The sequence below is a fragment of the Wyeomyia smithii genome, chromosome 3 (assembly GCF_029784165.1).
Source record: "Wyeomyia smithii strain HCP4-BCI-WySm-NY-G18 chromosome 3, ASM2978416v1, whole genome shotgun sequence".
NCBI classification, from domain to species: Eukaryota; Metazoa; Arthropoda; class Insecta; order Diptera; family Culicidae; genus Wyeomyia; species Wyeomyia smithii.
This window is the reverse complement of record NC_073696.1, coordinates 31720677-31747883: the sequence shown is the minus strand read 5'-3', so window position 1 is coordinate 31747883 and position 27207 is coordinate 31720677. Positions and strand designations below refer to the sequence as shown.

The window sequence follows — 27207 nt, the reverse complement described above, 5'->3', positions numbered from 1 at the left end:
CAATCATAACAACTACGCAATATATTATCATTTGATTATGTGTCATTTGACTTTTATCTCTCCTTTCTTGACTCTTGTTTGTTGAATTTTACCTTGGACTTTTGATTTTTTACCTCAGATATAACTCTTATTTTCAGACTACTGACATTTACTTTCCATTTTTGAATCTCAACTTTTGATTTTTTGCTTTCAGCTTGTAACTATAGACCTTTGGCTTTTGATTCGTGGACCTATAATTCTTCTGTATTTTGAACTTTTCACTTTCTATCATTGTTTCATAACTTTTACTTTTTTGACATCAAACGTTTGTTTGAATTGTAACCTTTGAATTTTTGCTTTTGGCCGATTCGTATTAGTTTTAGATGCCATTTTGTGCTACAGGTCGGATGCCATTATCCGAATCGAGTATCGATTTTTTTCACTCCGGATAATCGAATTTCTCGGATTATCGATCCGAAAAATTTTTTTTTTCAAATTTGCGATCTGCGAACATAAAATAAATATTTCCTTTTGTTATTTTACTTGTATGATTCCGAGGAGAAAAGAGGTAAAATCTTGAAAAGCAAAAAAAAACAATAAATTAGACATTGATGAAAATACTCAATTCGGTTTCGTCCCAAACATGCCGGAAGGAACGTAAATGGTAACAAATATGCCGAAAAGGATAGTAAATATAATCGAAATAAAAATTAAAACCGAACAGCAGAAAAAATAATCCGGATAATCGAGTACTGTATTAATTTTTTTGAATCACGACTGTGACGCCTTTGGCAGAGTTGCATATAACTGTTTTGTTTTTCACCGTGTAAAATAAAGTTTTCTGAGAAAAAAAATTAAAAATAATTATTTCAAAAAGTTTTTTTTTTAACTTTTTTTATGATGATTGTAGTTGAAAGCTTAGCTAAACATCGATGGTGCTTTGATCACGAAGAAATGAGTCAAAACGGTTCGTTTGATTTATGTGATGCCTTAAGCAAAGTTGTAGATAGTATTTTTGACGTACTAGAAAATATATACACCATACGAAAATACTCTTGGATAAAAATTAAGAAAATAATTCTAAATTGAATATCTGAAAAACTTACTTCAAGATCGAATTTTTTTTTTACAAAAAATCCCGTTTTTTCTAATTATTGACTTTTTGAAAAAAAAAACTTTTACCATTTAAAGTTTTGATGAAAAATAAAATTGGAGAAATATGAACTTTTTTAAATAATATTTTCTTAAAGCCAAAAAGAGTTTTTTTCACAGTTTCATATTTTTTTTAAATACATTATTGTCTACTACTTCGCTAAAGACGTCATACCTACCAAATGAAATGTTCTGATTCTCTAAATATTTCTAACTTCAATATCTTTTCTACATAAGCCCTTTTCAAAAATACGTTCAAAAAAATTCAAAAAAAAAAAAACAAAAACTAATAGCACAAAGTGTTTTGATGACATCTGTGCAAAGTTCTGGCAAAATCAAAAATTACAAATTATTCAATTGTTCTACGTTGCACGAAATTGCTATTTCAGTTTTGTCTTCGAGTTTTGGTTTTAAATTTTTGACATTCGATTTTTCGATTCTTGACTCATGCCGTTTGACTCTTGACTCTGCATTCTGGACTTTGGTTGCTGGACTCTTGAATCTGGACTCTAGATTCCTGGCTACTGAATCTGGATTCAGTACTCTGGAATCTGGATTCTGGATTCAGAACTCTAAACTCTGAACTCCGAAATCTGAAATCTGAAACTGGACTCTGGACTCTTGACTCTCTGGACTCTTGATTCTGATTCCTGGACTCTTGACTCTCGATTCTTGACTCTTGACTCTTGACTCTGGACTCTGGATTCTGTACTCTGGACTCTGGACTTTGGATTCTGGACTCGTGACTCTTGACTTTGGATTCTGGACTCTGGTCTCTGGAATCTGAACTCTGAACGCTGTACTTTTTAATGTGGACTTTGGACGCTGAGATCTGAACTGTCAATTCTGAACTCTGAATTCCTGGCTCTTGAATCTGGATTCTGGACTTTGGACTCTGATCTCCGGACTCTGATTTGTAGATTCTGGTCTCTGAACTGTGGTCATTAGACTCTGACCTCTGAACTCTGGACTCTGGATTCTGAACTCTGTATTCTGCACTCTGGACTCTGGGTTTTGGACTCAGAACTGTGAACTCGAGACTCTGGAATCTGGAATCTGAAAACTGGACTCTGGACTCTTGACTCTGGACTCTTGACTCTGGACTCTTGACTCTGGACTCTTGACTCTGGACTCTTGACTCTGGACTCTTGACTCTGGACTCTTGACTCTGGACTCTTGACTCTGGACTCTTGACTCTGAACTCTTGACTTTGGACTCTTGACTCTGGACTCTTGACGCTGGACTCTTGACTCTGGACTCTTGACTCTGAACTCTTGACGCTGGACTCTGGATTCTTGACCTTTGATTGTGAACTCTGGATTCTAGATTCTAGACTCTGGACTCTGAAATATGGATTCTGGACTCTCGACTCTTGACTCTGGACCCTGGTCTCTGGCATCTGAACTCTGAACGCTGGACTTTTGTATCTGGACTTTGGACGCTGAGTTCTGAACTGTGAGCTCTGAACTCTGGATTCTTGGCTCTTAAATCTGGATTCTGGACTCCGATTTCTGGACTCTGGTCTTTGGACTCTGGTTTCTAGACTCTGAACTCTTGAACTCTTGGGCTCTGGACTCAGGTCTCTGGACTGTGCTCTCTAGTCTCTGACCTCTGAATTCTGAATTCAAAATTCTGAATTCTGGACTGTGGACTTTGTTATAAAATACAAAAAATGTACAATGTATTTTTAAAAATGCTTTAATAAATTTGAAGATCTCCTCAGGAAGGACAAGTCCAAAGGCAGAAACGTCGAACATGAAACATGGTATTGTTTTAATTCTCCGTTAAGACTGAAAAACTCCACATTTTCCGGCAAACTTCACGTTACAATTTTGAATTTGTTATTTGTTATGTAATTTCTAAAAAGCTGCAAAAAGTGTTTTGACCGGAAGTGTTGCCATATTGTTATTATTATTACATATTATTATTTTTTGTATTTTAAAATTAAATTTGCGTTTTTCGGCCAATGCAGCCTATTTTATTTTGAATTTGATCGTTTCATCGTATTTGTCGGAAAATTTTACGTAAGCAGCATTCACCACCCCGTGGTAATATGAGCCAATCTTAAGATAAAACTTTTTTACGAAAAAATAATTACGAAATTGAGAACTATTTTCGTAAAAAAGCTATATCTCGAGATTGGCTCATATTACCTCGGGATGATAGTTGTTTCTTATGTGAAATTTTCCAAGGAACACGATGTAATTAGCAAATTTAAAATAAAACTGTCTGCATTTTCCGAAAAAAGTAAATTTAGTTATCAAATACAAAAATAATCCATCTGGCAACACTTCCGATCAAAAATAATATTTTTTCTGGATTCCTTGGTTCATTTTCTTCAAAATTCATCTATCACTATTTTTCGGGTGTCTCACGTCTATAAATCTATGGTTGGTTGTTAAACGGCTGGGCAGTGCGTACCAGCAGTACACCCGTACAAGTTGGCATAAAATAGACCCCAGTGTGGTCCAAAGCATAATGCCCAGCAACTCCTATCCCTACCTCCACGTGGTACCGACTGGGATACGAGCAACCAAGGGAAGATCGGTGAACCGGTGGGAACTTGGTCGTATGCTGACAGGGAAGGGGGAGCTGCTTTCCAAGGAGGGAAGCTTGTCCGAGCGTCTGTTCCCCATGTTAGGGACGGCTCAAACAGCGTCTGATCCGGAGCGGACGGCTGAATTATGAAATGCGGCGTCTCGCCAGCTACACCCAAGACGGCAGCCCCGTCGCGAGACTAGGCATCCGCAGCCCTAGTAAGGCAGAATGCCGAAACATTAAAATAATACGAACAATCAAGAATTGAATACGGACCGGAACAATTGGCAACGACCTAGGCGACGAAATAAGGACGACGATTGGAAACTCGGTACATGGAACTGTAGATCGCTGAACGCCCCGGGTGGCGACCGGATTTTGCTGGATCAGCTAGAACCCCGCCACTTCGACATCGTTGCGCTCCAGGAGCTTTGCCGGAAAGGAGAGAAGGTACGGAGGATTTGTGGCCGCAGGGCACAGTACTACCAGAGCGGTGGCACAACCAATGAGCTGGGTACCGGCTTTATAGTGCTGGGCAGGATGCAGTGTCGTGTGATCAAGTGGCAGGCGATCAGCGACAGGTTGTGTTTGTTGAGAATAAAAGGCCGGTTCTACAACTACACCATCCTCAATGTGCACTGCCCTCACGAAGGAAGACCCGATGTAGAGAAAGAAGAGTTCTACGCACAGCTGGAGTAACTCTACGATAGCTGCTCGCGTAGAGACATCAAGATCGTCATCGGGGACATGAGCGCGCAGATCGGTAGGGAAGAAATGTACAAGCCGGTGATCGGCCAACATAGCCTGCACACCGTGACGAACGACAACGGCCAGAGATGCGTCAACTTCGCAGCTTCCCGAGGACTGGCAGTCCGAAGTACCTTCTTTCCCCGTAAGGTCATCCACAAAACCACCTGGAGATCACCTGACCAACGTATAGCAAATCAAATTGACCATGTTCTCATCGACGGCCGGTTCTTCTCTGACATTACAAACGTACGTACCTATCGCGGTGCGGATATTGGCTCGGACCACTACCTAGTTGCGGTATCATTGCGCTCAAAACTGTCGACCGTATACCACGCGCGACATCGCCGAACCCTGCGGCTCAACATTAAGCAGCTCCGGAACTCCCAGGCTGCGGAGGAATACGCGCAACAGCTTGAAGCGGTGCTACCCACAGCGGAGGGGCTGGGCGCATTGCCTCTCGAAGACGGCTGGTGCAGCATTCGCACAGCTATCGTGGAGACCGCAACGGCGACACTAGGAGTGGAAGCACCGAGTGGCAGAAACGACTGGTATGACGGGGAGTGCGAGGCAGCGGTGAATGAGAAGAACCGGACCTGGGCGATATACCTGGGCAGGTCAACGAGAGAGAACAAGGCCAATTACAAACGGGCACGGAACGACATGACCACGATTCTCAGACGAAAGAAGCGCCAGCAAGAGGATCGTGAGCATGAGGAGCTGGAGCAGCTATACCGTGCCAGTGAAACGCGGAAATTCTATGAGAAGGTAAACCAGTCCCGCAGAGGCTATGTGCCGCAAGCCGACATGTGCAACGACGCGGATGGGAACCTTCTCACGGATGCCAGCGAGGTGGTCGATAGGTGGAAGGAGTACTTCGATGGACACCTGAATGGCGAAACAGCAAACAGAAGCGGAGCAGGAACTGACCTAGGAGCACCAGCAGCGGATGACCGAGTACCAGCTCCCGATATTCACGAAGTTCTTTGTGAGATCGGGAAGCTGAAAAACAATAAAGCCGCAGGCAAAGACGGACTGCCGAGCGAGCTCTTGAAACATGGAAGAGAGGCGCTGGCTATAGCGCTGCACTGGGTCATTTCCAGGGAGGAGGAAAAACTGCCAGACGAGTGGATGGAGGGAGTTATCTATCCTATCTACAAGAGGGGCGACAAGCTGGAGTGCCGCAACTACCGCGGCATCTCGCTTATCAATGCCGCCTACCCGAGAGTATTTCACAGATCCTGTTCCGTCGTCTATCACCTTTAACCAGGAGGTTCGTGGGCCAGTACCAAGCGGGTTTCATGGGAGCCCGTGCCACCACGGACCAGATCTTCTCAATCCGACAGATCTTACAGAAATGTCGCGAGTACAACGTGCCCACACATCACATCTTCATTGACTTCACGGCGGCCTATGATACAGTCGATCGAGGACAGCTATGGCAGATCATGCACGACAACGGATTTCCGGATAAACTGACTCGATTGATCAGAGCTACCATGGCGCAAGTGATGTGCTACGTGCGTGTTTCGGGGATACTCTCGAGTCCCTTTGAATCGCGCAGAGGGTTGAGACAAGGTGATGGACTTTCCTGTTTGCTGTTTAACATCGCCCTTGAGGGTGTGATCCGGAGGGCGGGCATCGACACGAGGGGCACAATTTTCACAAGGTCTGTTCAGCTTCTGGGCTTCGCGGATGACTTCGACATCATATCACGTAACTTTGCGACGGCGGAGGAAACTTACGCCCGACTGAAAGCCGAAGCTAGACGGATCGGATTGCGGATAAATGCGTCGAAAACAAAATACATGCGAGCGAGAGGCTCCAAGGAGAACAACATCAGCCTCCCAACTCAAGTCTCTGTGGACGGTGATGTGCTTGAGGTGGTCGATGAGTTCGTGTATTTGGGGTCACTGGTGACCGCTGACAATAACACCAGCGAAGAGATCCAGAGACGCATCCAGGCAGGAAATCGTGCCTACTTTTCACTCCGGAAGACACTTCGATCGAATCGAGTGCGACGACGCACGAAGTTGACGCTGTACAAAACCCTGATAAGACCGGTAGTCCTCTACGGGATCGAGACGACAACGCTTCTCGCGGAGGACCTTAACGCTCTTGGAGTTTTTGAACGGAAGGTGCTATGGACTATCTACGGTGGAGTACAGACGGACGACGGAGAATGGCGACGGCGCATGACCCACGAACTGCACGCGCTGCTTGGAGAGAATCCCATTGCACACCTGGCGAAAGTTAATAGGTTGCGGTGGGCCGGTCATGTCGTAAGGATGCCGGACGGCAACCCTGTGAAATCACTTCTCTTCAGCAACCCTGCCGGCACCAGAAATAGAGGGGCGCAGCGTGCACGATGGCTCGACCAGATCGAAGGAGACTTGCGGGTGATGAGACGCCTGGGGAACTGGCGAAACACAGCCCAAAACCGAGCAACATGGCGACAAATTCTTGATACAGCACGAGCCACCACGGCTCTCGTCTGATTGGTAAGGTAAGGTACGTCTATAAATTGTTAAAAAAAAATTATTACAAAGTTTACAACTTTTTTCGTAAAAATATGATATCTCGAGATTGGGTCATATTTCCTCGGGAGGATAGTTGTTTCTTACGTGAAATTTTCCATGGAACACGATGAAATTATCAAATTTAAAATAAAAATGGCTGCATTTGCCGAAAAATGTAAATTTAGTTTTCAAATACAAAAATAATTTATCTGGCAACACTTCCGGTCAAAACTTATATTTTTTCTGGATTCCTTGTTTTATTTTCTTCAAAAATCATCTATCAGTATTTTTCGGACATCTTACGTCTATGAATTGTAAGAAAAAGAAAAAAAGATTTTGAACAAAAAATGCGTGACTTTGCAATAAACAGGGGGGTCCCACAGAGTGGGGGTTATCGACACCAAATTTGGGATTTTTCCAAAGTGACGGTAGATAAATAATTCTCTGTGATGGTCGTTTCCAAGTTTGTGCTTTTTCGTGGTCACTTCGTATGGAATGACCCATATCTAATATGTGATGAACCTAACTGAGCCCTCTTTCGCTTTGACACGCTTAGTGAATTTATTGTTTGTGTTTTGCTTCTCTCCTTTCATCCAAAGAAAACTGCGACTGAAGTGCATCGAGAAGTAAAACAAGTTTATGGAAATACTGATACATCGTTATCGTGATTAGAACAATTTACCGTGACTAGACTATCCGCCTGAAGGAAGTTCAAAAACTTTCGAAGATGCTAAATCGGAGGAATTGCTCTATGATGTTACATACCAAACGCAAGAAAAGCTTGCTTCGGAATTAAGAGTTGTTCGGCAAACCATTTCCAATCGATTGCATATTTTAGGAATGATTAAAAAACTAGAATTTTGAACTCGTTATGATTTGCAGCCATGGGACGTGGAGCGTCATTTTTTCGTCTCTAAACAACTACTCCAACGGAAAAAGGAAGGGTTTCCTCCATCGCCTCGTGACAGGTGATGAAAAATGGTTGCATTACAGCAATTCAAAGATTAGGAAAGTTTGAAAAAAGAACAGCGTGAATTGAGTTGTTTAGCTATATTAGTTTAAATGAATCATTTGAAAAAGCTGAGGTTAAATACACATTTGTCGTTCGGTTTTTAAATCATGAATTAACAAATCGTTTGAATGACAGTTCGCCCGCTGTCATTCAAATGATCTAGAGCGCTTTTATTCTTCATTTAAAAATCAAAGGTCAACGATATAAATTTTTCAAACATCACATTTCGCTCGGAAAAATTCGCACTTTTGGCTGATATATTGAAGTTAGCAATTCGTATATGTATAGCTAAACAACACAATGTTTTTGCGCACCCAATAGATAAAGGGTGTGTTCCACATCAAATTGCATCACGGGAAAACGTTTAAAAATTACTCATTGGGTATTTTCCCTTGAAAACTGGGATACAAGTAGTTGGGAGTGTATTGTTTACACGTATTTTTATCGCTGTAAATTTTGCGAAAACCGGAAAAATACCGTCACCCGAGAAGCAACGTCGCGAATAAATTTTGCGCAAGGACCTGTAAAATCGTTAATGTCATGTGATTAAACGTTTACGAGTAAACCCAGTGCTTTGGTCAGGGATGTGGCCAAAAAGTTGAATATGTCCAAGTCTTCCTTTCAGAGAGCCAAGGACTGGAAGCGACTGAATACGTACAAAGTGCAGAAGGCAAATCATGAAGAACGGCAAAATACGGTGGGAAAATCACGGGCCCTAAAACAGTACATCCAGAATCCAACGGAAGCTGCTTCATGGGCAACTGTTCTTCACTGTTTAGCATAAGTTTGCTCATGTGGCAAAATGAATGCGCCATTCGTGACTACGTGGAGATCTACCACAAGGAGTGTCTGTAGAAGCGTCTGCTTCCTCTGTTGCAACACGAAAAACTTACGATATAGTTTTGTGCCACTATTCAAATTATACCTCGGAGTGGTAAGAAGCCAACGGGGTCACTTTCATATCCAAGGACATGAACGCCTGAATGACCAACGCACCCGAACTTAGATCTATCGAAAAATATTGGGCTATTATGTAGCAGGCACTACAATAACATCCCAAGGATATCAAATCTGAGGAGGACATAAAGCAAAAGTGGGTTTCCGTACAGAAGAAGCTGCAGCCACTTGTTGTTCAAAACCAAATGTGTGGAGTTAAGCGTGCGTACGGCACTTAAGTTGAATAAGATAAATATGCCAAAAGCATACTAATGGGTTGTACTTTATTGTCTGAAAGTAGGAAAAGGATTGGTTAACTAGGTAATTTTCTATAACGTTGTTTTCGTGATGCTATTTTATGTGGGACACCCTTTATTTATTATCTGAAACTGGTCATTTTACATATTTTAAACTGCCAACTCTAATAAAATTTTGATTGAATTTCGACTGCGTTCATAGTTAGGAATGTCGTCAGGCTTTTCAAAAATAGTTTTTTGCAATATTTCATAAACCATCTAAGGGCAAAAAGCCTTATAACCCGGTGAAACACTTTGGTAATTTTCGAATGAGCGGACCGAAAATACTTAGTTTGCATCTCAATTTTGTATCGAAATGACTGTTCACTAGTGTAATTCTATTATATATAACCCGCGTTTAGTGAACGATTCCATTTTGATTAAAGGCGTAGAAACGTTTCATAATAACGTCAAAATCAACCATTTTTTAACTAGCATCGCGACGACCTCAACAGCACCAAACAGTCAATAAACTAACTAAAATCCCTAAAAGTAGGTCAATGTTGACCGCCAAAGACGTCCCCGTCAGATCTGTTGATGGTTCGCTTCATTGACTCTGTCCATCATGCCGTTCGGTCGGTCAGCTGATGAGTGCCTCCAGCGTGGCACAGTGTATCGGCGAAGATATCTTAATTAATTATGTTCTATGGAACCCCCGGCCTCAGGTGGCTGTTGGAGGTCTCTCGAACAACGTTGTTGGCGGTCCAATTGACAAAAATGCCCCGGGAGCGAAAACAAATCCTCAATATGAGAATATTTTTTTTTTGGTGTAGCCCTAAGCACCTAACGTAAGCATTGACGTTTAGGCCGCTTAGGTCGGTCGCCGTTAAAACTATCTCCAGGTATCAGCAAAAATCGACACGAACAACATATCAATTTAGACTCCGCATAGACGGTTGTGTTTTGCCTTAATTATCTCCTTGAGCGCGCCTCGTAGTTCGCTTTTTGGACCTTCCGTTTTTTTTCTTTCTTCTGCCTGCCTGCCAGCTACCGATCGCCGGTGTCTGCCAGCTTCATATCAATATGTGACCGTGTATAATTAATTTATTATTAATTGAGTCGAAGCAGCAAAAGCGCATTCAAGCTGAAGGCGCACAAGTGCTACCCTTTTTCAGCGTGGTTTCAGTTTTTCCGCGCGCGGTATAATGAGCGAAATTACAGGAGGTCGGCCCGTTTTCGGGCTGCCTTATCGCGTTTAAATGTTTTATTGCCTTTTTATCGTGATAATTTATTAGGGTAAACATTATTTACCCTTCGGCGGAGGCTACCAATTGCAGGCCGTTTGATTTGTCCTTTCCCCTGCATCGATCGGGGCGAGATGTGCTGCGGTGGTGAGTGGTAGGAGAAATGGAGACCCGAAAAATTCCAGTAGCCAGGAAGCAAGCGATCATAAACATATTTCGGATGTTTTCGGTACTCTTTGAAAAGGCGCATTTGTTATTGGGTTTTAAACAGCTGTTGAATTTGAGAAATTGTTCTGCTCTTCGGTACCTACAAAAAACAAACACCCAACCCTGAGATGACGGTTGAAGATGAATGACCTTCATACAAATGAGACGTGATGGAGAGACGAAACGCTCGAACCATGCAACCGGATCACGAAAAAATGTCAACTCCGCGTTCTCAGCATGACGAAGACGAATTCCGGAACGTCTGCCAGAAGAAAATCACTTTCCAAGAACGCCCAATCCAGTAACCCTTCCCGACAAGTGCATTTCGCCAGTGTAAACAACGAACGAATGACGAAACAGAAAATTCTCACGGCATCATTCTCGCAGCAGCCGCGATAAACTTTCCTGCGGTCACATCTAGCACCGGCGGCACGGCGGCGTTCGTATGGTTTTTGATTCGGGTAAAGCAAACAAATCCCACGTATGACGTTCCGTATGATACCGTGTTTCGAGGTTTACGATCGTCGTCGTCGTCGTCGTCCGATGGGTGGCACTCTTGTGGAATCCCGAAAAAAAAGCCGGTAGCTGCAAGAACCCGCCTTGTCCTCTCAGCAGGCGGTATGCGCCCCGGCCTGCCGGATCTTAGCGGCAGATTCAGCTGAACAAGATGATGCCTTCCCCTGGAGAGTAGAAATAGAAATGTTAATGAGTTAATTAGTGATCAAGCTCAGCTGTGACAACGGTTGGTTCACGGGTCGGTGGAAATTGTCCCGCCCGATAACAGAGTGCCGGTTGATCACGTCGCAAGGGTCTGCGGGATGTTTGTCGCTGAGGTAGAGAGAACGATTCGAATGGTGGGTAATAATTTCTTACGGATTAAGTGCTTTTAACAAGGGTCTTATCCCCGGAAACAAAACTGCATGAATTTTTATTCATTTTGTACTACGACTACGACTTTGATAGATTTGGATTAATACATTATGCGAATCTCAAAATACAGACGCTCTAACCTTTTTAACCGACGTCGTTTTAGATTTAAATACTTCAAAACTTCGGATAAATATTACCTGAAACATGTGTTTGTTTTCCATTGTGAGTAAACATTTCAACCTATCTAACTCTTCTATCTATTTATTTTCTGCGTGTTTAATGATGTTTGTTTGTTATGTTTTGATAGAGTTCACATGCATTTTGCGGGTCTTTCAATGTCACAAGAGAGCGATCTTAATCTTTTGAAATAAATTTATAGCTTTGAACTATTTGACTGGAATCAACTGAATTTGCTACTGGAAACACAACATTCTCGAAGAAATACGGTAAACAATGCAAGATCAAGGATCATTCATTCGCCAGACCCGGTCGAAAACACGAGCAAACTAATGAAATCCAGCTAGTAGTAGCTCTCAATCATACCGTGATAACCCACCAACGAGCGATTCGGAGAATGACGGATTCGAACCACCGAAGTTCGATTGTGCGGAGTGTACCTATGGTATTTTTTGAAGAACGACGCAACTTCCGGCAGACCCTTTGTACTATAAATTTCCGCGTTCACGGCCAGTTCATAGCGAAAGAAGAGCGACTTTGACATCCCCTTCTCGCCGATTGTCAGCCACAGCAGCACCTTCCTGGGTACTTCACCTCGGGGATCATTTTCTTCGTGGGGGAGGTTAAATACAAAGTACCCTGTCAGTCGAAATCGACCATCTTATTCAGGTAGTACCGCTGCGTCATTGCCTGCAGCTCCGAGACCAATGGACGGAACTGCCTCTTCCTGACAGGTATGTTTATGCTAGCCACCTGACTTTTTCACTGTTTGGCCGGTTGCACCGACCTTTTGGACTTTTCCTTGCTCAGGGTCATCCGGAGTGCTAAGTGTTAGTGCTAAGACATTGTATATGCCTGAACAGGCGTATCCGGTGTCTAAAAAGTGCCGCACGATGTCCGTTATCGACGACGCGACGGGAATACCGTTCTTTGAACGTGCACACTTCTGAACTGAGTATTTTTTCTACTGACTCATGGGTTACTATGTTTGATGCTGCATGAGTAGTTTCGTCAGTGCGTGTGAAGATAAATACATGAAAAATCGGAAGTTCTTGTCCACTTTTTTACCGCAAACGTTACGCGTCGCAGCCGAAGCAGCCGCAGTTAAGCAAGCAGCCGAGGCAAAATAGAAGCCTGGTTACACCAACAAGCGATATCCTGCTCATCTGGAAATGAGGAAAAGTGCGGAATTGGAGGTAGGTGAATAAAATTCCAGCTATCCGCAGTATGTACAGTCGGCAACCTACACGCAAAAGTTGGAGTGTGCGTAACCAGATCATCAACCAGAGCGAAATTAGCGCATTCACTGATTAAAATTGGAACCAGTACAACGCATGTGCGTTGGGCATAACGCATTTGATGCTCTAGCGTATTTTGAATGTATTGCGCAGCTCCGAACCACTACACTTATAAAGCATCAGCCGATGTTCAGAAGGTTGGCATCGTTAAAACAGTGCAACCAGCAATCAATACTGATAAGTTGGGTACTGACTCCATTGAAGAAATTATTGTCTGATCGATTCACTTTCATGAATCAGGTCATTTGAAAACATCATTCAATCATTAACTATAAACAAAAACATGAGATTAGTCCAAAACATTTTGCATTTAATTATGACTCTGGTTTCATTCACATGCATTCGGTTCTGCGTTACTGGCACCAGCGTCAATAACTTCCGCGGCAACAAGGCTCGCCATTGGCTGTTTCGGTTGCTGACGATTTTTAGGGATGCACGAGCTGTTGATACGCACCGGCTCGCGAAAGTAAAGAACGGTTTTTTGAGCGCCTCGAAACTGATCGTTCGCCCGAAGCCGAAGTTTACCGAGACATTACGATTTTTGTGTATATGATACATATTCTGATTTTGATCTCTGTCAATAGGGGTCTTCACATCGAGCTCGTATACGAATACCCAGCCGTAAACTGTGTATCTTCCATTAGTCGTCAATGGAGGTGAGTATTTTTACGGCTGGGTATTTGCTTACGAGCTCGACATGAATACCCATAATGTATTCCTTATACAACTTTTGCGTTATGCGTATCACGCATTGGTTGTGCGAAGTCAGAGCAAATTCTGTGCGAATTGAAAGGACACATTGGATGATTAAAGCTTTAACTTTTGCGTGTAGAGCTACCGGGACAATCGCTGTGCTTTGAGCAGTTAGCAGCACTTGCGACATCTACCGGTTGAAAGTTTCTAGGAAGTCGTTCCTGGACTGCTAATTGGGTTGAGTAACTCACACTTGCTGACCACAACGAAGCTTCGCGGAGGGAATGAGGATGAATCAATCGCTGCGAAGACTCGTATGGGTCGTATGTGGCTGCGTACGAAGTGGAGTAAACAATTCCCTGCATCATCACATCTGTGCAGATTCGACGAAACGCGATCTTCACGACTAAGTGCAGTGAGTTTTTTTGATGCCTTGGAGTTGCTGTAACTCCTAACTTAGAATAAGCCGAAGGCCAACGGGCATGCAGAGTCTTCGAGGAAAAGACAGTTCGGGCAGCAAAGGAATGATTCTAAGCCGGGTTATTCTGGGCGCAAGACGACTTCAGATTCCCGGATAGTGAATCGATAGCCGTGCGTCGGTGGAGATGCTTGGAGAAACTACTTGAGAAGGATTCTCAGTTATATGAGTTCTTACTACAGCAATCCCTTTCGTTAGGCGTGGTACAGAATCCAAACAAACCTGGACGGATACGAGTTATACGGCCACAACAGTGAATGGTGTGTCGCTAAAAATGATGCTCCTGACTCCACAGCTACGTTACGTTCAAGTTTCGTGAAAGAAAAGTTGCCTTTTCTGGCGATATACAAGAAATGTTCCTGAAGCTCGGAGTCAGGAAGAGTGACTAAAGCGCACTGTTGTCCATCTTTCGTAAATCATCAGGCGGACCGGTGATTACGTGTAATGTCGAGGCGTCTTATTCTCCAGCGCAGTCACAGTATATTTAAAACCTGAATGCAATGGAGAATAAGCAAGTATTCCCCTAGGCCGAAGCAGCAATCCAGGAGAATCACTACGTCGATGATTACCTTGATAGTGTCAACACTGAAGGCGAGGCTGTAAAATTGGCAAGTTCACCGAAAAGCAGGTTTTCGTATAAGCAACTGGGTTTCAAATCGACCATCAGTTCTTTCAGCCATCGGAGAAGTGCCCCCCCCCCCTGAGGTGCAGGACCTCACAATGAACAGCCAAAGCGTGGTAAAACGCGTTCTCGGCTTATAATGGCCGACGATCGAAGATGTGTTCTGCTTTAAGTTCAATCTGAAAGATCTGAAGTCGCTCTTAGAAGGTGAAATTGTGCCTACGAAGAGGATGATGCTGAGCTTCGTGATAAAGATAGGACGTTTGGAGAGCAAAACTGGACTGGGACAATCTCATATCCGAAGTTCGAGATCAAGGGCAAATTCGATGAGCCCTGGTTTACTCCAAGACGAAGGTGGTTCCAGTGTTGTTAGTCTCGCTCACAAACAGCATGCAACACCACTCAATAGAGGTTCTCGTTGCTACCGATATCACACGATGAAGTATTCTCCATTCAAGCTATTTCTCGTTCTTTTTCGCTGTTTATTTGCTCGCATCCGCTCCCGAGATGATAAGCACACACTCGCGCTTACTCTCCTACTCGCATGTACTCCCCTACTCGCGAGCACAATGAGCCGAAGACAATTCTCGCGTAATTTTTCAAAAGGACCTATCTAACATTGAGAAACTCTCTTTGTTTACTTTCTCTTAGTTCAATAACTATGTTATATTTTCCATATTTCATAACTGTTTGCGCAGCGAACAGGTTTTGAGCATCTCACACCGATTTACATCAACGCTGCAGGACAATGCTCTTTCCATTCACTACGCCTACGTAAAATGTCCTTTACGAATGCAGGAACACACCGGAGGACATTTCATGACGCTTCTGGTATATTCTCATGCATGGGCGTAGCCAGAATTTCAAATAGGGGGGGTCAAGCTCTTCAAATTTTTAGAAGTAAAATAATGGTACACTAAGGTCGTTTTTTACGCAGTTGTTTTTACGCGGCTTTATTTACGTGGATTCCGGAAATTTAGCGGTTTTTTTACGCGGATTTCGAAATTTACGCGTTTTTTTACGCGGATTTCGAAATTTACGCGTTTTTTTATGCGCTAAGAGCGCATTTAGTGTGTTTTGAAAAATAGAAATAAATACCTGAGAGAGAGGCGCCAGCTGGCTTTGTTTTTATTCTCACGAATGTCATCGTGAACCAGACAAGAAATGTCATTGGGAACCGAGAGGCCTTATGAAATGAAATATGGATAGTATCGTAGTCGATGTAAATTTATCCGGCATTTATTTTTTCAAGATAATTTTGAAAATAAGTATTTCTGAAAGATAAATTATTTCTGTTCTATTTCTCAATTTGGTTTATTCCCAGTCTAATTTAGTTGTAAATGTGCTAACGTTTTTTTGCTTTGGTGATTTAAGCGTTTTTGCGAAAGCTCTCACTTTATCAAAAGCCTGCATATCAATATTTTGACCAATGTCGCTCAACCATAAATTTAGAATTAAAATACTGTATAGTTGATTTTAAATTTACAAGTAAATATGAACTTTCACTATTTTATTAATATTTACTGTATTTGACGGTGAAGTTAATATCCTTTCACATATATTGTAAAATACGTTGGAGTTTTTAACCATCTCCTAACATGATGTAGAAATTGAAATAAGCTTAAAATAAGAACAATAATAATTATGACACCCACAGTATAGATGTAAAATTCACATAAGTGGGATCTCACTGGGCAATGATGACACAGTTGATATCGGAAACAATCTGCCTAAATTTTTATTTTCACCTGCATCAACCACCAAAAAACAATAAAACATTGCTGATGCCTGTCACTGTGAAATTGAAATTGTTTTGAATTCCTAACATTTATTTGTAAGCCTGAAGAGCATTGCGCGGAAGCGACACATCGACTTGATTGGTTTTTATTTTGAGCTGGTTAACATGCATTTCATACTTTTAATGCATCTGCCTGATTCCAACCGCCTCTCACGTCACTAAATTTCATCCGTCGCGTTGAAAGTAATGGAGCAATCTCACCTTAATTCACAGAACATTATCAGAACTACTAATTATTATTTGCACGGACGGAAACTGAATCCATTAATCTACTTTCGCTACATCAAAAATATATTATAGTATTCAACCGATATGACAGTCATCTCAAGTTTGAACATATTTTTGAATGATATCATCATCAAAACGAAAGACAGATGCGCAAGCTGACTTGATTAAAACGATTGTGAGATAGTTTTCTTGCACAAAAACGAAAACGAAGTAGACGAAAACAAAATTGAACTGTCATTGAGCTGGCGCCTCTCTCTCAGATAAATACTAGTCTTTACTGCCGCTCATGGCAAGTCCGTCCCATTTGCGTTTTTGTGCAAATGAGAAAATAGCTATTAAAGATCATAACGCTTTTGGAGAAATTTCGCTCCTGTATGTTTTTTTAATCAAAACCATCAACAGAATTTGATGCTGCAATGGCAGATAAACACTTTTGCGTCATAAAACATGCATAAACAGCAAAATTTGAATAAATTATGTTGAAAAACATTAGCTGGGACTCGTATGCCATTACTTTTACGATACCTAGCCAAAATGATAGCAAGTCAGTCACATAGCCACCTATGACCGGTGATGAAAAATAAACTATCAGCATAACGATTTGTCAATTGAGCGAACGGTTGAAAATGTCCGGACTGGAGTTAATCAAGTTTTATGCCAGTTCTTATGAAAGTTCCGATGAAGAAATCACTTCTAGAACCGTACAACCCACGCCAGCCTCTGTAACTCAAAGGTATGTACTAGTTGAATTGTACAAACACTATAATAATATTTAAATTGAACAGAGAGCCAAGGTTTGATGCTCGTGGACCGCTCCGCATAGAGGACATTACGGATTCGGAAGATGAAATGATGACGAGGAAGAGGACTAAGAAAGAACAGCTAGCGGCTCAGGCTGCCAAGAAACGGCGTGTAAGTCACGCAGTGAAACTAGTTGATTGTAACTGTAAAAGGAAGTGCTTCACGTGGCTTTCTAAGGATGAGAGATCTGACGAGAATACATTTTTTTTGGAACGTAAGCATGGATGAGCATACATCGTTGATTCGGGAAAGCGTACAGCAAGTTCCTGTACGTAGGCGCAAACGGAACACCTACTCTGGTCAAGAAGCAATGAAGCAGCATAGCTATTTATTCAGCCTTAAGTCGTCTGGTGGTGAGCTTGTTTCGGTGTGCCGGAAGTTTTTCTTAACTACACTGGGGTATGGAGATGGTTGTGGGTAAGGAATCGTTTTGCTTAATCATCTTGTATCCTGAACAATATGTATTCTGGATATTTTGTTCACAGAAATCTTATCTACCGAGCCTTTGCAGTTAATCCTGATGGAGCAGTAGTCTCGAAGCGTGGCAAGCATGAACGGGATTTGTCCAAGCGTGATGCAGTTAGAGCACACATTCTGTCGTATCAACCGACTATCTCGCACTACAGAAGGGAACACGCCCCAAACCGATTATATTTGCCTTCCGACCTCACGGAGAAGAGAATGTTTGAAAATTTTCAGAGCACACACGACTTGAAGGTGAGCTATGGATTTTACTGCCATGTCCTGAAGAAGATGAATATCTCACTCGTGAAATTGGGACATGAGCAATGCGAATCTTGTGTGACAGCCGAGCAGCATAAAAAAGATTCCGGTCATAAAGATACTGTCCCACACGATGAGATGCCTTGTTTGATATGCGACTCACAACAAGTTCACCTTCGTAACGCAGAAGTGTCTAGAAAAGCATATAGAGAGGATGGTGAAAATGCAAAACCAAACCACGTTGTACTCGCTGTTGATTTACAAAAGGTAATGGCATTTCTTTTCTTGATAGATGTTCATAAGGTCTATGTTTCACTGTTTACAGGTAATCCAGCTGCCCCGGATTGATGGTTTGAAGTCGATTGTTTTTACTCAACGCTTATCAGCGACAACGAGACATTCGCGCCGGTAGGCAAATACGCTAAACTCGTTCCTGTAGTGGCTTGTCTGTGGAATGAATCAATCGCCGGGAGATCTGCTTATGACATTCTTTCGTGCTTCCACAGAGTCCTAAACAGATTTGGCAACGAGAAGCATCTGACCTTGTGGCTGGACAACTGTTCCGCACAAATTAAGAATTGGAACTTGTTTCTCCATCTAATTTTATTAATTAATTCAAAAAAAATTCAGTTGGAGAAAGTTGTGCTAAAGGTTTTTTGAGAGCGGACACACTTTCATGGCGGCGGATAGTTTTCACGCTGCAGTGGAAGCCAGCATGAGGAAGAACCCACCCGTCACCTACGAAGATTTCTGCAACGCCGTGAAAACTGCCAAAAAAAGCACCGATGTACTTGACATGACAGCAGACGTTTTTTAAAACTAAATTCACCGTTTCTCAATACGTTTTGAATAACTGTCATCCGCGACCATATATTGATAAAATACGAAGAATAGAGTTTACCAAAGGGAGCCTGGAGCTTCAGTATGGCGATACAGTTTCCGACGATGGCGCAATGAAACGATGTTTTTTGTTTACAAAGAAACAAATGAAGGAGATAAATGCGGAAGGTTTTTCACTAGAGAAAAATCTGTCCTATCAGAAAGCTCCAAATGGAGTTGACCCAGATCGGAAGGAGGCTATGCTGAAGGTTATTCAACCGGTGATAAGTGTCGAGAAAAAACTTTTCTGGTATAATCTACCAGAGCAAAAATCTTACTAATTGATAAATACTTCGCCAAGAAACCAATTTAGCAGCACAAAATGCGTTGTTTATTTTAAAAAAAAAACGAGGAATATAACTTTCAACAAACTTTTAAGCTTCAAAACCAGTTTCCTCACTCATTACTTGCAATCATGATTGTGAAAATGTCCTCACTGATATCTTCTGTCAGAGCAGTAAATACAGTGTATTTTCACTTTATCATACATTTTCATAAAAGTCAATATTGGAAGAAGACAACTGATGTGGGAATTTGGAATTCGGTAGTGGTGCAAATGAAGATTACTTTGTTATAAAAATATTCATGCATAATCTAAATGCTAACATCTACAAAAAATAAGCTCTGGAAATCAGCAAGAGAAAATGCTTTAACCGTTATGTGCTCGGAAGTCATCATTTCAATTTCTCGGATGTCACCATTTTAAATTTCAAAATGGCATCTGGAGTTGATTTTCGGTCTCTGAGCATCATCGCGATGCCAGAAATATAGTCAAGTTTTTTTACGCGGTTTTTTTTTATACGCGGATATTGTTTACGAAGTTTTTTACGCGGATTTTAGAATTACCGCGGTTTTTTTACGAGGTACGTATCCCTTGCGTAAAAAGAAACCTGACTGTACCCATATTCGACGGTATTCGGGCAATTTTAGTTTTCTTCCGGAAGTCGCCATTTTGGAATTGAGAAAGGGTCTCTATGGTCGTTTAGAGGTCTCTAGACACCGTCCCGATTCCGAAAACACTCTTATGAGGTGGCTTTCGGACAATTTTCTATGTTTTCCGGGAACCAGGAGGCAACATCTTGAATTTCAGAATGGCGTCTGATGGTATTCGGTTTTGAAAATACCCATATAGGATGGTATGCGACGTTGTAGTATTTCAACGTTTCTATGGCCACTAGAGGCCCCGGCCGAATCTGTTCTGGAAGAACCATTTGAAAGCATATCACCATAACACCCAAAACCATAAAAATGACCTGTGGAAGTAATTTTAAGAACTTTCAACTAATAACTGTAAGGTTCTGTCCGAATATTCATAAAATTCCTCAGTTCCGGAACATATTCCCGGAAAACCAGATCTCCAGCAACAAAGAAATTCTTTTGGGACACCGCTGGCAAGAATTTAAAAGTAGAAAAGGTACTGAATCTTTTAGTACTAAATTATTGGAATGGAATGAAAATTGTCAAAGTTACACGAATTTCAATTTGTGGGTACCAGGGTACTCCCCCCATTGACCCCCTTTCGTTGTTATATAAAAACTAATGTTATCAAAAGTTTAATAAACTTTGAGATGTCACTGAGTTTCATCACTTTTGAAGACCATAAATTGTGGTAAATATCATATGTTTCATAATTATTATTGGCTGTGGGACTGACTTGCAATGATTTTTTCTATGGGACCGACTTGCGATCATTTTTGCTATGGGCCAAACTGACTTGCTATTTTTTTCATAGTTTCTCAGAACAAAGTGTTCAAAAGTATGTGTTCTATCGAAAGTAGATATAAGAAGGTGATGATTCCACTAATAAAATCAAAATTGATAAAAATGCAATTGGGACGGACTTGCCATGAGCGGCAGTTTAGTGATTGTTACATCAAGGCAACCAGTGAAAAGTTGTCCTTGACATCAGAGTGGAAAAGTCCAAGCCGCAACCGGGAATTTAAGATATGATTCACAAGATGGCCCAAATTTTACAGCGGATAGCGGTCCAACAGCAGCAGCATCAGTATCCCCGGAGCAGATTTTGGAGTCCCTCTCTTCGAACATCATCGAGTTTGTCTTCGACGAAGAAAACGGAGTTACGTTCGGACGTTGTTGTTTAACCGCTACCAGGACCTTTTTGAGAACGATGCAGGCCAGCTGAATGATGCGGCAAAGGTACGTTTGCTTCTCCGAAAGCTGGACACCCATTCGCACAGCCGCTATCTCAACGACATCCTGTCAAAGCTTACCAAGGACGTGAAGATTGAAGACACAGTCAAGATTCTCAGTAAAATCTTCGGGCATCAAACGTCAAACGTTCCGGAAGCGGTTCATGTGTTTTTTCACGATTGTTGTTGACCATCTGCCGATGAACACTCAGCAAGCAGAGAGCACTCAACCGCTGTTCAAATATTGTTGACCTCAGCCAGGTTTACACCCGACGTAATGTGCTGAACGAGCATGTTGCCAGGGTAGAGCAAGTGCAATTTTAACTGCTTTCTCAGTCGCAGGGGTAGAAAGAACGGGCTTTAGCTAGCAGGTCTATAAGATTCAACTCTTCCAAGTTCTTACGATCTGCTCTCATACTGCTGCAATGTTAATACAAAACTTCCAGCTCTCCAACAAAATTGTCAACTTCATAAAAAATTACGAAATTTTCGGTTTTGCGCTTGAACTCTTCCAACGACATGCGTATTACGTTAGCGGGATGCAGCAAGGACAACGCGTAGGCAGGTGCACTATCTTCATCGAACCGTGTTTCCAGTGAGGTTACAAGAGAATCAAGGTAAGGAATTGTCACAGCTCGGTTCCAATACTCCAAGCTGCAGGCGGATTGCCTGGTACTTTTGCCGCTGCAATATTCTTGGTGGATCAACTGAAAAATCTGTGCAATCCCACGCAAGATAGCGCAAGCATTTCAATCAATTATTTTTGATCTGACTGTTACTTTACACAGATGTTTCTATGGGCTAAAGATGTCGTTTTGTGCTATTAGAATAATTGGAAACAAAATTCTGCACCAATGTCAACATTTAGGGAGGGGGGGGGGGCAACGGCCCCCCTGCCCCCCTCTGGCTACGCCTATGTTCTCCTGCTAAATGGAACACAACACGTGAGCGACTGCGCTTCAACTAGTCAGCCTATACACCAGAGAGACGCCGAGACACTCACCGTTAAGGCAGCTGTCAACATCAAAACGGGCGAGCTGTATAATTTTGCATTGCCTTTATCCGTTTTGATGTTGACAGTTGCCTTAACGGTGAGTGCTTTGTCATTTCTCTAATATACAGGTTCACTAGCTTCAACAGAATCTAATTCATTCTACCGCATGGAGGAAGATGATAGAGGAGACGAGAACTTTCTGCGCCGCTATTAAATCAGTATAAATACCGCGCTTTTGCGCAAGCTAGTTAATTGTGTATTTTCATTCCGAAGTGTGAATTTGAATCGTCATTGTGTATTCTGAACCGAGAGTGTGTGTTTAAAACCGAAGTGTATTTCCAATCGAGTGTTTGTAATTAAAGTTAAAGTGAATGATATCAGTGCTTTATCATTAATCCGAAAGTATTTATTTGTGTCCGCTAGAAGTGCGCATTGGACCTTAGTAGTGTGGTGGTTTATTTTCTTGTGTTTAAACAGCATTCGCGCTGTCTCCTGAGCCAGTCATCCTTTCGTATGTGCGCCGTGTGTGCGTTTTCGCGTCCTTTGCTTGCTTCGTTCTTCGCTTTGTACTGTGTGACAGTACGGAAGCATCGTGCCAGCTGCACTGATTATTTAGTTTTCAGTCGGCAGCGATTCTGATAGCGGTTTTTAGAGGCACCGCTCACCCACCCGCCTCTACGTGTTGACAAAGGCGTCAACAATAACACTCAATGCATAGTAAGCAAGACAGTATAACAATCTCTCGATTAAGGGGAATAAAGCTTGGAAAATATTTATAATGACGACGTGATAAACAAAGTAACAAAGTGAGAGAGGAGAGAATCTCTCATTGTTACTTAGGTCCTTTTAAAAAATTACGCGAGAATTGTTTCAAGATGCATTGTGATGATTGCGGAGGAACTGAAAAGCATTTTAAATAGGGTATCGGACGCCATTTCGGCTGGTTTTGCATTAGACTGCTTACCAAAGCAGTCTGGTACCCTACATGTTCCAGTATGCGATACTTTACAGTTTCTTCGCCCATTTTCGGCTGTCGGTGCACGAAGCATAACCGGGTAGATGAAGTAGATGAAGGAAGCATTTTCGTTTTCGAGCACATTTTCTCAAGCACTCCTCCTAGTCGAGCAATTTTCATCGAGTACTCCTACTCGCAAGCAGGAACTCGTGTACTCTTTTACAGTCGCTGAGTAGCAAGACAAAAGAGTTTTTGCGTGCCGGTGCAGTAGCAGCAGTTACTCCACCGGGTGCATGAAGAAAACTCATCTCGGATTACCTGCAATACTTTTTACAGTTCATCCTTTGTACACCGCCGTCTGTCCGTCCGTTTTTGTATGCCCGCGATATCAGTTCGACAAAAGAATTTACTTCAAACTCACCTGACCATATCACTCCAAAAAACTGTCCTTTTCACATTGGCACTGCGGTGAACCTATCACAGCAAACCATAAAATTTTTATGTTAGGTAGAGTTCAGTAATTCAAGGAAAGGACCAAGTAGTACATGGAACCCACAAAAATCATACTTTCCAAGATAAAGCAACTGTCCATTTCATCCCAGGGGTCCAAATTACCCCAAACTAACCTACATAAACACAACGCCAAGCCGCCAGCATAGACCATCGCATCGAATCACTTTAACCTCACTTTTATGACAGATACTGGTAACTTTGTTTACGTCCTGAACTTTGTGCTTTTTTCTGGTGGAGCAATCGTGTGCGTAGTGGAAATGCAAGCTCCATTAATAATTGTTCTTAGTGTACTAGCACCAAAAAACAAAAGTCAGAAGTCGGTTTATGTCCTAAATGTTGTTATGTTTCTAACTTATGTGTTTGTCTTAACACACCTTGTCAATTAGATAGATCAAAAACGTTACTGCTCGTTGTTAATTTAAGCTAACCATCAGCTTTGATTAAACAATATACACTTTGCTAATTCGATGGTTTCTTTTCGCAAATCTCAAACCCATTAATCATAACTGCATACGCTTTTGATCGTATTCTATCTTCGTCATCTCTATCGGTCCAAAGGGTAGGTAATTGCAACTGCTACTCGATCACCATATTTGGGGCCGCTCGTCAACAAGCCAGCCTCGGCTCGGCTACCGACATGCTATTGAACCACGACGGCAACTGATCGGAGTCGAGTTAAAGGTCCGCCTCGATCAAGTGCTTCGTGAGGCGGAACCGAATGTCTGCCTGTCTTCGAATGGTAGTCGACGCAATCGCAGTGCCCCAATCCGATCGCGATTTTGTTACTGCTTGCACTCATATTATACCGTAGTGTCTACCTACTAGGCCAGCATTCGGTCGATCTCGCTGTTGACAGGATTAATGTTAATTTAAGACGCGGTATTAGCGTATTCGAATACGTAAAATTGGCGACTCTCCATTCGACCGAATGAGACTGAGAGAGAAGGCGGCTCAGTCGGAATCGAGGGCATCGGTAAGTAAGTTTAATGTGACAATTTGGATTACCGCGATTGCTGCTGCTGATGCTGCATTCAACTGAGGAGAGTGGGTTGACTATTGACATGTGCCAATATCAGCTCAGTACGAAGCAAAGAACTGCATCGCAACTGAGCGATCGAATAATTACCCGGAAAATGAATAAGATTAATTATCATCGATCATCAGGTGGGGACTATAAAATTCATACGAGCTGAATTAGTGTATAGAATCGTTTATTCACCTAATTGGACTATTCGTTTAGGGCAGACCGCACACACAGTGGCTCTTCGCAGTCGTTAATTGGACTTTAGCCAAACCATAACAATAATTTCCTAATTTGTCACGAATCGGTTTCCACGAGGAAGCATCAAATTATCCCTTACCGCGATACATATCAATTAGCTCATCATATATTCAACTAGATTGACGTGGAATGAGCCGTTCCGTTATTGAACGGCCCTTCAATAAAAGATAAACTATTCCCATTTTCTCGACCCAACCATCGTGGAAGAATGCAAAGAAAAGCCGCAAAACGGAAGGTACCACTATCACTCCCCATTGCTCCTCATCGTTTGTTTTTTTCTTTGTTTTCTTTTTAAATGATGAAAGCAACAGTTTGTGAAAGTTTACACGACAGCCGGAGTCAGTAGAAAGCCCTCATTAGGATGGCAAAGGGTGCCATCTGCACGTTTCCAATTGTGTCCCATTCAACGGCAGCATTGTGATTCTAAATTCGTCATATGCTCTGATTGATCGATTGAGAGCCCCTCTTGGATCTATTGTAGTCACAAGATGCTGCAGAGCAGCATCGTCGCCAGTCGGCTGTTGGTGTAACAAAGCCGAAGCTGCATCATTAGGACCCGTAATGATAATAATGCGGTGAAGCTTCTGCTGCACGCAACCTCCCGTTTTGTGGTGCTGAGATTGTGCTCTGCACAGGTGATTGTTAACAAAACATGCATTGCGCATTGTACCGAGGAAGTAATCGAGGCTTCTGCAATTTCTTGCTATTGAATAGTCTTAGTTTTATATCACAACTTTTGTTCAAAAATCGATTTTATTGTTTTATTTTTCAATGTCTTCCTCAATCTTTTCTATCTAACTGTTTATTTATTTTAAATTTTACGTAGAAAAATGCTCAACATTGTAAGCTGCAATATTCAAAAGTGGTGCTATAGCAGTAAAAACATCATTTTATGATTATTAATTAGCCACAAATTTAAAGTTATAATAACAGTTGAAACAAATTAAAAAAACATATAAATCACAGGTTATTGTAAACAAAAAGTAAAATTTTTCGAAGTCATCCCTACAGAGGCACACTCATCGGACAATTCCACTAATTCCTACATGATGGATATGAGATGTATGACATGCACCGAACAACCCAACCGAACGGGAGGAGTAGTCCCAGAACCGCAATCGGGCAATAGCGATGATCATCAGTGTGGAGAGCCCTCTCCTGCAATAAAAGGAAACGGTTTTCCTCCCTACACGCCCGCGTGAGTGGTCCAGCGAGCCCCAAGCGATGATCTTTCGGTTGTACGACGTCTGATCGGCCGGTCGGCCGTACAAGGAAAGGAGGGTTCGGTTTGCCCACGTGATGTGAAAATACCTCAGACCATATCGTTGCGTCCAAAGAACCGTCCGTCGGCGCAGGTTTCGCTGCATCGTAAATTATGTTGTAATAAAAATGATCCCATCAGCAGAGCGGCGAGCGATGGCGAGTCCGCAGCAAGTCCAGCACACCGGAATGGTAATAGTTGTTTTTGCTAATGATTCATTACCGCGTAACATCGTCGGCCGGTTCGACGACAACGACGTCGACGACGAGTGGGAGACGAGATTTCTGATGCATTTCATGCGATCCCGGATGAGTCTTGGCCGGAGGCTGCCGTTGCGGAAGCCACTACATATATGCGGTTTCAGTTTTGTTTTGGACATTCGTCGGCCAATGGATTTCATTCTGTGTGATGTTGCCAAATTTGGTTACATTCATCTGAACTGTTGAAGGCAGCATGAATAACACATATGCCCCAATTGATTAGTATATCTTAGTATGCAGAATTGAAATGGCGCAATTTTCCCACGGGACTTTTTGCAACATTTGTTTGGCGTGCGTCTGTTCGAGCGATAAATCATTGAACAATAATTTCGAGGGTTTAAAATTACAGTTTTTTTTCACAACCCGTGGATAATGCCCATCTTGATAAATTTTATCACCACCAAACTCGTTTGCCTGGGCCGCTGTTTTTTACAACTTCTGCGGAGAGTATCGTTATTATCGGATACTATTTTGGCAATTACCGACAAGTTTTCACAGACTCCATGATCGAACGTTTCTTGAATTCGTCCACCATAATGCTCACCCATTTACCGGCGAGATGAACATCGTTATTAAGGGACCCAGCTTTTGGCCCAGGACCGGAACGCCAAATCGACAGCAATTACCGAAAGCCATAATTAGCGGTTCGGTTTAC

At 42.3% G+C, this 27207-nt stretch overlaps 2 protein-coding genes across 3 annotated transcripts in view; both read left to right on the top strand.

Moving 5' to 3' along the window:
* Window positions 1-27207, top strand: part of LOC129726578 (homeobox protein E60) — a 183100-nt gene that overhangs the window by 46467 nt on the left and 109426 nt on the right. The gene's annotated exons all lie outside the window — the stretch shown is intronic.
* The window catches only part of LOC129726581 (uncharacterized), a 40204-nt gene continuing 17164 nt past the window's right edge, over window positions 4168-27207 (top strand). The window contains exon 1 of the mRNA XM_055683454.1: window positions 4168-6922. Within this exon, the coding sequence (XP_055539429.1) occupies window positions 4417-5682 (1266 nt within the window). The 5' untranslated portion in view covers window positions 4168-4416 and the 3' untranslated portion in view covers window positions 5683-6922. The remainder of the gene's footprint in view (window positions 6923-27207) is intronic.